The sequence below is a fragment of the Peromyscus maniculatus genome, chromosome 7, assembly GCF_049852395.1.
Source record: "Peromyscus maniculatus bairdii isolate BWxNUB_F1_BW_parent chromosome 7, HU_Pman_BW_mat_3.1, whole genome shotgun sequence".
Classification (NCBI taxonomy): Eukaryota; Metazoa; Chordata; class Mammalia; order Rodentia; family Cricetidae; genus Peromyscus; species Peromyscus maniculatus.
In genome coordinates, this window is record NC_134858.1 from 39119930 (window position 1) to 39132963 (window position 13034).

The window sequence follows — 13034 nt, forward strand, 5'->3', positions numbered from 1 at the left end:
TACTTTAAGGACTTTAAGTCCTATCATTTCATGTTCCCTACTAAATAGAGAAAACCCTCAGGTGGTTGAACTAGGAAACCTTCATCCTGATACAGCTGTGACATTCTTGGTCCCTTGGTTTTGATGAGTCTTGGTGCCTCTTTGGGGGTCCAGGGAGAATGCTAAATTTTGTTGGAACTGTGTTTTTAAATTATAATGCCGAAATTACAGTAAAGTCCTTATGGTCATGATGATCTGCTATCATAATAAGAAAACATTTAGGATTATGTGGTGGAGACTCATTTCCTTATGATTTAGGCAGCTATTGCTTTGGGGACATCATTGGGTAAGTTGTTAACTGTGGTCCAAGGGAGTGTTGAAGGTCTAGGTGGTAAGGTTTCTTGCCCTCTATTAATTTAGTTTTCTGAATAAAAGTTAATGAGGAAAAGTAGTTCTCTCCAAAGAGACCAGGCTAACCTACAGTTAGAGCATGTTAGCCTGTGGGAGACACACCTTAAAATCTGAAATTTCCATGAGTCAAGATTCTGCTCATCCTGAATTAATATTCACGGTATTACCACTCATCTCTCTTGGAAGGTCAAAGTAAGAGTTTAGAATCTGGAACTTTTTTTTTTTAAACAGGCCAACTTGTGTCTGTGTTATTCACAGTTCTTTTTTTCTCATTTTGTGCTGTGAATATTCTGATATGACACCCAGGCGCATTCACATTAGACGTTGAATCATTTTCCCCTTGTCGAATCAGTTTGCCAAATTGCTTTCTGATCAAGACTCTTCACGCGGCAGACTCCCTGCTCTGCATGGATGCAAATGTTCCTTAACAGCACGTGGCAAGCACCACGGCAAAGATTCATGGAAAATGTGAACGAATGAACATGATTATGACCACACACACTTACGATGCTGGAAACCCCAGGTCCATGGAGGACATAAGACACGCAGAGGACCAGCATGAATATTGAATGATAAATGCTTATGGAAATTATGGTTTGGATGTGAAATCTCCCCCTCCCCCTCTGCTCGTGTGTCTAACCACTTGGTCTCTGGTTGGTGGCACCGTTTGGAGAGGCTGTGGAACCTTGGGGACTCAGGTCTAGCTAGAGGAAGTCAGTTGTTGTTGGGCCTCAAAGGGGGTGTCTGTTTCTGGTTCCAGCCATGGCTCTCTCCTTGATGGTCAGCCATAAAGCAAATAAAGAAAGAACAAGATCTAGTGGACATAGACTAAGCTGCATCATGCCATCCATGCCACGGTGGACTATAGCCCTTTAAACTTGGAGCCAAAATATATCTTTCCTTCCTCAAGTTACTGTGTCTGATATTCTGTTAAAAAGAGCCAATATAGTAGATAAGAGAATAACATTAGGAGCCATGTCTTTTCTGCCTTGGGCTAACATTTAATCTAGAATCAAAAATCTATCTGACTACAGTCTTTAAATAACTTTAATAATTTTGATTAGATCCAATACAAAGATTTACAAGCCCTGAGACAATTAAGCACATGACTGTCTTCGATTCAATGTTTTTTTTTATCCCAATTAAAATAGGACTACATAGTTGGATTTTTTTTTGTACCCCGAAGTATTGTATAAGGAAATTTAAGAACTAAGAGGAGGAAGCCAAGGATGCTACCTCATGGGTTCCTAGTTATTAAAATATTATTCCCATTCAAACATTTCTCAATAGGCTAGGTGGTGGTGGTGCACACCTTTAATCCTAGCACTCCAGAGACAGAGGCAGGTGGTTTTGAGGCCAGCCTGGGCTACAGAGTTTGTTCCAGGACAGGCTCCAAAGCTACACAGAGAAACACTGTCTTAACAAAAAAACAAAAAACAACCATTTCTCATGAAGAATTGATAATAAAAATAAATGTATGTGAAAACCCACATATATATGAGTGGGTTCGTGTTTTCCCCTAGTCCTTGATGCTATATGTGTTTTAACTTCAACTTAACACTTCTGTAATGTCCCACATGCAGTGTGATTCAAAGCCAAACAATATTAAATACAGTGGAAAAACATTAGTTATGGAGGAGGCTGCATTTGCGCAACATATTGCAATTTCATCTAATGGGAGCATATCTCAGTTCCCGAAATATTTCACAATGGATGTTTTATGCTAACAAACAAAACAGCGGCTAACCCAGAGGCTATGTGCAAACAGAAACCTACCACAAAATGTACAGTGAATATTATTCCTCCACTTGTTTCCTCAGCACACAGAATTTGATTGCCGACTTCTTGGAATGATGACTCTTTCGTATTTTATCTCTATCTATAGACACTGAGATCTGTCCCTCTGCCATGGTGATGTTTTCTTAGAAGAGAGCCATATTTCAGTGAACATAATTAAGCCATCACTAACAGAACCTTCCATTAGTCAGAGCAGAGTTACTGCTCTTGCTTGGTAGATACGTAGCAAAGTAGTTTACATTCTCCGGGAGGGAAAAGGCCACTAAATATTTCATAAGCTCCTCTCGATCTGATTGTTTGTTTCACAACATTTTAAAGAGATACTTATTTTTTTTTCCACAGCTATTTCTGTCGTCGTGTTAGAGAAATAGATATTAAGGGCAAAATTTGCATGGGATGCCCAAAGCTGGTATTTTCTCGGAACAAGGCTTACTGTGAGCATAAAAATAAATCTCATGATGTTCTTCAGAAGATGCCCTTGGCATTTCATGTGTTTTCTAAAGCTATATTCTGGTAATGTTCTGTACCTAAGGTGTGGGGAGGCTGGGATTGTAATTTGATTGCTGTGGTTTGAAACAATTTGGGTTTCATGATAAATTAAAAGTAGACACTAGAGGGTGCTGTCTGACCTCTTTTCACTGGTCTGGCTGCCGATGTCAATACACCCATGGGCTGAAAAATCCCCCAGTGATTAGATAGGTGGGCTTGGGAGGGAGTCGGAGAGGTTCTAACAGGGCTGTTTCTTAATTAATTCAGAATTAGTAAGAAGCAATGCTTTGTATCCCAGCCCTAGTGGTTGTTATCTTTTGATAATTACTTAATTCCTTTGGTTGCAAGGAATTTTATTAGATTTCAAGCTCTCACTAAATGTCAAATGGTTCTAAAAATAGTTGGAATATTAGACTATGTTAAATAATTAGTGCTCTCCAACTCTGCTATGAAGATTTTGAGTAAAGCACATACCTAGCACTCGTTGAGAAACCAGGTATAGAATCCCCAGCTGTCACAAATACCAGCTCCCCGCTCCCCAGTGTTTCCCTTGGTATCAAATACCCAGTCAACAAGCTTTTCAACTGAATTTCTTCTCTCCTTTCTACCCTTTGCTGAGCACGCTCTTCTCCCCCTTCCTCCTTGAGTACAAAGACAAGATAAAGTTCCAGAATTATTATTATTTATTTGTTTGAGACAGGGCACCATGCAGCCTGAAACAGCCTTGAACTCCTTAGGTTACAGAAGCCAGCTTTGAACTCTTGTCCTCCTGTCTCCATTTCCTGGGGGTTAGGATAATAGAGATGTATCACCATAGCTACTTCCCAAATTATCTTAGTCAGCTGTCGCATGGCTTAATGTTTATCTAGTATCATTTTCTAACACAAGAATATTTGACGGCCGGCACGATGGCTCATTTGGGGAAGGCACTTCTCCTCAAGCCTGATGACTTGATTTGGATCCCTGGGACTCAGGCTGAAGGAGAGAATGAACCAGCAAGTTGTCCTCCGACTTCCAATGTGTGTGGGTGGGTTAGCACAAATGAGTCAATATAAGACAGAAACCTACGGACTATTCAAAGAAAGGTGTATGTTCTCATTTCACATGGAAGAAAACGAAGGTGAGGCATTGAGGGCGTTAAAAGACCTGTGTTTGGGGCAGAGTATGAGATGAGTCAGGGCTGGCTCCCCTTTTTTTCTGCCTTCAGGGAAATGGGCTAAAGGGCCTGTCTGTGTGTTGTCATGTGTGTGGGAGTATTGCTCAACTTGGAGAGCAGTGCTTGCCCTGAAGACACCATGGAAATCATTGCTGTTGATTGCCCGTTTCCCTTACATGCTTGGAGTTAGTTTCCAACTCACAGGGTCTCTGAAAGTTATAGTCACTCAACTTGCATTAGCCAATGGAATGGGGACAGCAACAGTAAGTGAGCCGTCCAGGCAGAGAAGTGACGGGGGGCGGGCATAGTGGGAGGGGTGTGATTCTGCATGTCCTCTTCCTTTGAAGCCACATGTTGACCTAGTAGCATCAAAATCTAATGCCACCTCCATCCATCTTCATTCCAGGAGGCCAATGAACAGAGGAGTCCACAGACATGAGTAAGAAGTAAGCCTTTGCTGTTTCAGCCTCTGAGATCTCAGAGTCTTGTGCTACGGCACCACCGTGTGACTTATTCCAATGACTTCAGACAAGTGACAAAGCCACAGGAACAAACTTGTGGCAAAAAAAGGAGCAATTTATTTTATTTTATGTATGTATTACGGTATGTATATATGTGTGTAGGCTCACATGTATGTGAATGTATATGTGTGTGCACCTTTGTGTGTATATGTTGGTGGCCCAAAGTTGACAGCAGATGTCTCTCTGTTGCTCTCTAACTTATTCCTGAGTCAGTCTCTCTCAGTTGAACCCAGAGCTCACTGATCAGATAAATTTGTTACTCATCTTGCCCCAGGAATCCTGTCTCTGCCATCCCAAGCTGAGAGTACAGTGGGCCACCGCACTTTCCCAGCTTTTACGTGGGTCCTGAACTCGGGTCCTCATGTTTGTGTGTCAAGTATCCAGCCATCTCCTCAACCCAAATATTTACTCTAAAAGCTAAAACCAACCCAAAACAAAACATAGTATTCAATTTAGTAGCTTCCAATGACATTGTTAGGAGAATCAATAAGGTTAAATTACTAAGTAGTATTTCATTTCCTTGGATGATTTTGTTCACGCTTTAGGAACTCAATGAGACATTCTTGTGCTTGACCCATCTGATCCGATTGTGAAAGCCCTGGCCTTCTCTGGGATGGATGGAAGTAGTGTAACAGCTCAGCTGAGTCTTCTGACCTCAAGGAGCCAGGACTTAAAAGTTTTTACATACAGAGAACAAGCAGCCACCATCGGTTTCTGTCCCAACAAGGATGACTACTGGAGTTGGCTCGGACTGGTCCTTTTGAATGCTTCAGTCACAATTAGTGTTTTCCTGAAAGACCCTCTAGTGTCTCCATTGGTCCCCATTCTTCTCCTACCTCGAAGGCACCATGTGTGAATGCTCAAATCTGCTGGAACTTTCTGGTCTTCCCAACAGGAGCAGTTCAGGGCAGCCTCTGACTATACCTCACTTCCTCAGCTCAGTGGCAGAGAGATGCAGGTGCCTTCATCAGGTAAAATGACAGCCATTCGCTTGGAGCCCCTGTACAAAGAAGCTACACATTTACTCAGCTTTTTAGAGTTCCAAGAAAATATTTTTTAATTGCCACTGATTTGAATCCAAGATAACTTCAAAACAAACTTGAAGTATGGTTTACTGTGTTTCTAGCCTTAAAAAGGGAGGTACCCCAGGGAGAGCTTTAGCAAGCCCTGTGTCTTATAGTTAATAATAGTATGGGCTTATGTACCACCTACAAAGGAGGATGCTGCCTGCCTCTTTTCGGCAGAATACCTTTGTGCTATGAGGATGCTCTGTGAGCGCATACCAACAAGGACATCACACACACATTAGAGCTCTGGCTGACAGTGCCTACCCAGCCCAGTGCCTACTACTGTTCCCTTTTTGTTTTTAATCCTAGCACGTTACTAGTCTACAAACAGAACTTAACATCAATAGGAGTGAGTCCAGCCACCAAATAATGAGAATACTTGAACACAACGTTTATTTAAGGATAAAACACATTAAAAATTGTTTGGTTGATTTGTAAAAAGTGAAGGGCTGGTTCTGAGGGTCAGGATGGGGTGGGTGAGGTTCTCCAGGTCTGCAAACATTAAATCCAGTGGCTGAAGCTGGTATGGCAAGGCGGAGGCCACAGCAGGTAGGTGGGGAAAGAGTTAAGCATGAACAGAGGGTAGTGTTTGCACATCAGAGATCACACTTCTGAACAGCAGAGGGATTCCTTAGAGGAAGTCACAGCTTTAATTCCAAGTTATAGCAACAGGCTGGTCTCTAACCACTGGGGTCCAGAAACTTCAGGGGACAGACTGAGTTTTCTGGCCAGATTTCCCATCAGACTTCTGTAACCAGAGATTTTCCCTGACTGGCTTTTGGCCTGAACCAAGGTCCCCAGTGCCAGCTGTTTGGGCATTTAGGGTAACTAGATGCTTTTTCCCCCCATTGGCTTTGAAAAGCCACCGTTGCATACCATGGAAGAGGAGCCGGGAATTTCAGTGTCCTCCAGACCTGACTGCTGGAGGAAGGGGCTATGAGTTTGTAAGACTGTACACGTTCAAACAGGTTTTGACTTGGGGACACACACTTTTTATACCTACAGGGACTGAAGGAAGCACCTTGAGTTCATTATGAGGTTGTGCCTGATTTATAGACAAAATGCCATAGTGCAATCTGGGCCACGATGAGAAGAAGTGTCCAAACTTGAAGTTCAACTGAAGAATTGGAGGCTGTGGACAGAAAGGGGCATAGAGGAACATATCAGTTAGACAGGCTCCAGACCTGCCCAGCAGCACTCAAATAAGAGGGAATTAAAATCCAAATGGCCCTGATTAAGAAAGAAAAAAAAAAAAGAAAATTAATCCAACCTTTAAGAGAGCCCTGTGCACCTCAGAAGGAGACCAGAGAAATCAGATGCCAAGGCTATCGGCTTCCTGTCTGTTTGGTTTTGTTTCTTTGAGATAGGGTCTCACTGTAGAACCCAGTCTTACCTGGAACTCATGTGCCTCCTGCCTTGGCCTCACTACGGGTGTGTGCCACCATGAATTACCAACTTCAGCACAAGAGGGCTTGACTGAAGTGTTATGGTCAACACAGAGCCTAGAAATTACTGAATCAGTTTTGTTTCAATTGTCCACATCTTTTAGATGGAATACCAGGGGCCCAAAGTGGGTTGTTTGTTTGTTTGGGTCCTGGAATTCCTTGAGTATTCCCGGTCTTTCTCTGGGACTCTCACAGACAAGACGCTAAGGAGGCTTCAGCTGTGTTTCCCTTTGTGGCTAAAGAGCTTCCTAGGTCACCTGGCTGCCTGTCCCTTCAGGAGAAGCCCACCTCTGCAGCTCCTGCCGTCTTCCTGCAGGGATCCAGTCACACAGCTGCACAGAGGCCCGTCGACCCGGCTGGTGCAGATCTGCTCGCAGCCCCCATTGTCCTCACACCAGTCCAGCCCTGGAAATGAGCATGTGGGAGACTTAATGATAGAGATATCAGCCCTGCAATTCATAATCAAGGCAGGGGTGGGGGGCTTTAAAGAGAGCAAAGAAGAAAGAGTCGTTAAAAGCCAATGAAAAGGTTTTCCTGGAGGACATAGGCAGTCCCCTCATACTGGTGTCTCTGGCGTCACCTCCTTATCACACGTCACAAGCGAGGCACATCTGAGCCCTGAACTCCCATTGTCTTAGTAATTTATAGTGTGTTTTAGGGAACATACATACTTTTTCTCCTAATAGGTCCCACTGAAATGATTTGCTCTTTGGGCTCTTTTGTATAATCTGTGGCGATCCTGGAATTTTGCGGGCAGTTCTGAAAGACAGAGCACCAGAGGGAGATTTCACACAATTAAGCTGATAACTTATTCTTCACCATGTTTCCACCTCCAAGAGAGACAGCGGCTTCGGCCTCCAGCACTATCGCTGCTCAGATTAATTAGAACCAATGCATTCTTGATCATCGAGCCCACTGGGACTCTAGGCTTTATGTCAAGCAGAATTAAATATACTCTCCACACTAGAATGAGATTCAAAGAGGCTCTCTGCTCAGGAATGAAAATTGTTGGATCTCGTCTGATACTAATGTATGCGGCGCCATCTGATCGTAGCTCTGACCATAATTCACATCTTGCTTCTGTAAACATGAGGGAAAAATAAAGACGGGAGGTGAAAGACTAGGAATAAGGAGCAAGATCACTACCATCTTGAGGATACAGCCATCGTTGTGGTAAGGATGTCAGTCTGGCATAGAAGATGATGGATTTGTCCCTTGTCTGCAACCCTACCCAGTTCCAGACTGTTAGACCCTAGTGCAGATCTGATGAGCTACAAGTACTTGGATACATTGTATTCTGAGGTTGAGTAACAATGGAGTGGCCTCAGCCTACAGGCTATTCAATTCAGGATGCAGGACCCAACACACTCCTGGAGACTACTGTGATGGGCCTTACCCAGGCCAATCTTGTCTGTTCAGATTGTCTTGACATTCTTGGAGACATTTTCGAGGTGTTACAACAGGAGAGTACATAATACTGATGTCTAGAGGCCCATAATGCTGTTAGCACCCTACACTAGACAGCTCAGCTCTCCTACACAGCATTTGTCCATCCAAGACATCAATGGCTCCAGGAGCCCTTGCCTAGGTGAAGTCAATGGCCTTGTGGTATTTTAGAGACTGAGGAGTACATGGACATCATTCCACTATATACTCTCCACCAAATATCACCACCCACTCTTGAGTGAGCTCGGATAGCTCCAATGCTGCCACCAGGCACCCGCAGTCCCTGTGGGGCAGCTAGAGAGAGGCTGAGAGCATCGCTTTTCACACTTACAATTTTGCAGGAGTATTTTTCTGAGTCACAGAGGGACACTGCACAGTGGAGATGAACTTCATCATAATCTCCGATGAATTTGAAGACAGTGACATGGAAACGGCAGGTGAGGGACACTCCGTTCTCCTCGATGCCAATGGTGTTATCTTTGATGTTCTGACACCTATTCGGGGGAAAAAAAATGATGGACTCCCAGCTTTTTTTTTTCCTCTGAGAGGTTAATCCTCATCTTCATTTCAGTTTTTTATATTTCATATAAATTGGCCATAAACGCTAAAACGGACTTTGCATTTGAAAGTGACCTCCGGATTGCTTCAGTGTGCCATTTATTGTCACTCCCTCCTGTTTTCATTGTTTTGAAACATCGACTGCCACCTTGAATTGCTCTCCTAACAGCAACTACCAATGAAATGTCTGTGGGGACCCTCTCAATTTCCCCACGCTTTGGGATCCCAGTCTGCCCCCTCACAGAGCTGTGTTCTGCAGAAGACAATTTAACAAATACAAGTCTCACTTCCTCTGTTTTCTCCGGTTAATTATCGATGTTGGCAGGGGCCCTGATTCAAATCCCTTGGGGACTCTTCCCACACTAAAGTAAGTAGGAGCTGGAGGGAAGGAGGGGCAGGATGGATGAGTCCCAGGGATTGTTTTGGCGGAGGGGGACTGCCTCTTTCCCACCTCCCTGGCTTCTTGTAGTGTCGCCAATACCCAGTTCCCACCGCCAGCACACCCCCCAGGCATGGTGATTTTGCTGCCACAACCACTTAAACATTCCCCAAATGCATTATGGTCTCTTTTGCTTGTGTCTTCATGCAATGGTTTCCTCACTGGAACACCTTTCTGCTCCTTTCTTGGGTCCCAATCTACGGCACCCACTCCCACATAAATATCTTTTATTTATATGGCAGGAATAGGTAGCCTTTCCTGGATTTGTCAACAGGATCCTGTTGAGTTCCTTAAGTGTAGGGTTAAAGTCGCAATCACCGCTGTGGCTCTGGCACACTACATGGCATATGGCAGGTATTTGAAAATCATTTTTGGATCGATGCATAAATGAGAGAAGGAAGAAAGGGAGGGAGGGAGGGAGAGAGGGAGGGAGGGAGGGAGAGAGGGAGGGAAGGAGGGAGGGAGGGAGGGAGGGAGGGAGGGAGGGAGGGAGGGAGGGAGGGAGGGTACTGCCATGGCCACTGTGAGCCCAGAGGAGCCAAAAGACTTTCTAAGTGATAAAAGATTTTAAAAGGTGCCTCTTTTTCTTTTTGTTTCTTTCCCCCAAGCCCACAGGATTAAATAGCTCAGCAATAAGGAAAATTAAAAATTGAAGTTATCCTTCAGCGTTCCCACACCTATTAGTTTTCGTAATTAGACAAAATGCAACTTGGCTTTTCAAAGCAATAGTCTCTTAAATGCTTTGAAAGAAAAACTAAGTGTGCCACAGTTTTCCTTGTCATTATTATTCATTTGGAGGATCTAAATCGGTTTAAGGATTTTCCGACTCCCGTCTTCACACGGACCTTCTCTCCTTAGCCAGGCCCCCTCCCCTCTCCCATGTGGATGGCATGAAGTTTAGGTGTCAGAAAACCATGCAACAGGACAGAGGCAGTGGCTGTCTGGACACTCACTTAGAGCAAGCAAACAATTTAAGACTTCTTTCCAATGGCTTCCTGTCTAGACTGTTTCTCTTGGCGGTGTGTGTGTGTGTGTGTGTGTGTGTGTGTGTGTGTGTGTGTGTGTGTGCCATAGCAGCCCTCAATGTCCCTCATCCTCAATTGTGAGTCTGCAGTCATCAATACCACTGCAAAAGAAGCTGCCTTGCCAGTGACAGTCAGCAGCAGCATGGGTCATGGACTACCGCATGGTTTCTGGCAACAGTTCGGACCAGGAACATCCACAAGGCCTCAGGCGGAGGCACAGACCATAGACTCAGCATGGCCTCTGGTGGCAGACCAGACAGCAGCAAGAGAGGGCGTTAAGAATTGTGATATCCCGGGATGCTGAAGTGCAGTTCTTCGCAGCTGATGAGTTCCAGCTGGCGGGCAGGGGAGGACTCAGTTTTCTTTAAGGGACTGGCCACTGGAAGTTTGACCATGCTCCAGAGAGTATATGGGCAGCACAAATTGGACTTGGTGTATTTTCTTTTCTTTCTTCTTCTTCTTTTTTTTTTGGGGGGGGGGGGCAAGGCCCTAGAGTTGGGGGATGGACCTGGGAGGATCAGGAAGTGAGTGTGACTGGGGTGCATTATGTGAAATTCCCAAATAATCAATAAAAACATTGTGTGGGGGGGTGGGAGTGGGGGGAAGCAGAGAAGCAAGCAAACAAGGCAAGAATATTGATTGACACTTGTCCTTTTGCCTGTCTAGGCGCCTGGACAGAGGGAGGAGTGGCCTGGGTCCCCAGATGACTGGGCTGGTGGTAGAAGCTGGTGTTGTCTCTGCCTTCCACATAGTTGGGGAGGAACAGCAGGCCTTCCTAGTGCATGAGGGAGTCCATTTTGCTGTTCATTCATTAAGTTGAGTGTATTTTCCCATCAGCTCATCGGGGTTGGGGAAAACAATAAGCCCATGCCTCTAAGAAAGGTTAGAAGGACTGATGGATTCTAGTTCTCTCTGAGGATGAGATAATTTCCCACGTAACAACGGTTTAATTTGAAGGCCTTTATTTAGACAGACCCAGGGGTAAGCTGAGATTTATGAACATGCTTGCTGGCTTGCTCTCCCTCTCTGGGTCAAGTCTATTAAATACTATTTTTAAAATGCTAAATACCACCTCGTCCTTCAAAGGAGACCTAAACTTTGTCATTTGGGTTTATGGCTCTAGAATGGCTCGTACCTTAGCGTGTTTACTTCGATAAAGGAATGTGGTAAGAGGAGAGGAGAGACACTGGAAAAGAGGAAATGGTACTGTTCACACTGTCTCCAAGGACTCAGAGACACCTAGCAGTCTCCAAGTCTTCCCCCTGCCCTCCCCGACTCTGCTCTTGGAAGGCTGAACATCTATTCAGAAAGATGAAGGCTTCAGTGAGGTCTTTGCTGAGAAATTCCATGGCACACCTGGACAATGCACTAGGTCTCACCCAGAGCATTTAGGTCACTGTGTGTTCTGACATCTCAAGTGACTCCTTCTCTGCCTCTTCCTCATGCTGGTGAGTGGCTGTGGGTGATCTCTGCCTAACTTCTCCAAGGTTGTGTTATCAGCAAAATGGTGGATATTTATACCTTTCCCAGAGCCTCCCCCCTCTTCTCCCAGAGCTCCTGTTCCTCTTCTTGCAGTCACAAAGCGAATGACAACTTCCAGAGCAGCACTGCTCCACCACAGAGGTAGATGGCAACCTAGGCAGGGAAGTCCAATGGTGCCATCTCCCAGCAAGGGTGATCCAATATGAGCGAATCACAGATGCTCCCTGGGAGTCTAATCTGGAGTTAGATGTGCTCTGTCCTTAGTGAGGCCAGGATGGCCAGCAGCTGACTAACCAGATCCATGGCAGACATAGACAGATAGGCAAAGGCAAGAGAAAACAGGGGAGCCTTGATATCTCCTTGAATCTAACCATCCTGGAAATGCGCCCACATCTGTGGCTGAGTTTTGTAACCAGTAAATTCCTTTTTTTTTTTTAATTTTCGTATAAACCAAATAACACTGAATTCTATCAGTTATGGTAGAGAGAAATGGGATTAATGTAGTCACTCAAATTAAGAATCCTTGTACTAGGCTGATGAAAAACCGTTGGGAAGTCAGACGATGGGGTATCTGTGCTCTTCTGCTGGTGTACTATAACATCATTGCATTTTACACTTGAAGCAAGTCCATTTCTTTGCATAGTGTGCCATGATAGTAAAATAAATTATTAGAAAATTTATTAGCGTAGGTGTAAATTGCCCAGCACAACCAATGTTTTCACTCATTCTTACTGTTTGGTCTAGTCTTCTCATTCATTAATTGAATAAATTGTGTTGTGCAACCATGTTTCAGGAAATATATGAGGGGGTAGGCATACGATATCAAGGATAAAGAAGCTTGGTGAGCATAAGAAACCCCTGCCGACGCACGATTCCACTAAGAAAACTAAGAAATAATCCCTTAGGTTTGAAATTGCATGCTGTTCTGAATACTAGAATGGTATCTAGCCAAGTTCTGCTCCAGCCAGCCAGGAGTCAATCATTCCTTTGTCTTGCGTGTCCATGCTGTATACGCTACTTACCCACTAGGCATTCAGTAGCTGTCTCAGATAGCAGATTGATTCGTGTGGAATCCCAGGGAGTGTGCTAGTAATCTGTATGGCATAGCCTGGAGCAGAGTCCCAGGGCTTACATCATTCACCCCACTCCTCCTGCAACATCAGCACCATGTCCCTCACATCATCATAAGGAGATGAAGGGCGAGTGCAGTACAGTAAGA

At 44.5% G+C, this 13034-nt stretch overlaps 1 protein-coding gene across 1 annotated transcript in view; it reads right to left on the reverse strand.

Annotated features, from left to right (window-relative positions):
* Positions 1-6047: 6047 nt before the first annotated feature.
* Tecta (tectorin alpha) overlaps positions 6048-13034 on the reverse strand; it is a 75216-nt gene continuing 68229 nt past the window's right edge. Inside the window, exons 20-23 of the mRNA XM_076577459.1 lie at positions 8643-8805; positions 7537-7624; positions 7154-7270; positions 6048-6552 (exon numbers count right to left, since the gene is read on the reverse strand). Coding sequence (XP_076433574.1) covers positions 6452-6552; positions 7154-7270; positions 7537-7624; positions 8643-8805 — 469 coding nt within the window. The 3' untranslated portion in view covers positions 6048-6451. The remainder of the gene's footprint in view (positions 6553-7153; positions 7271-7536; positions 7625-8642; positions 8806-13034) is intronic.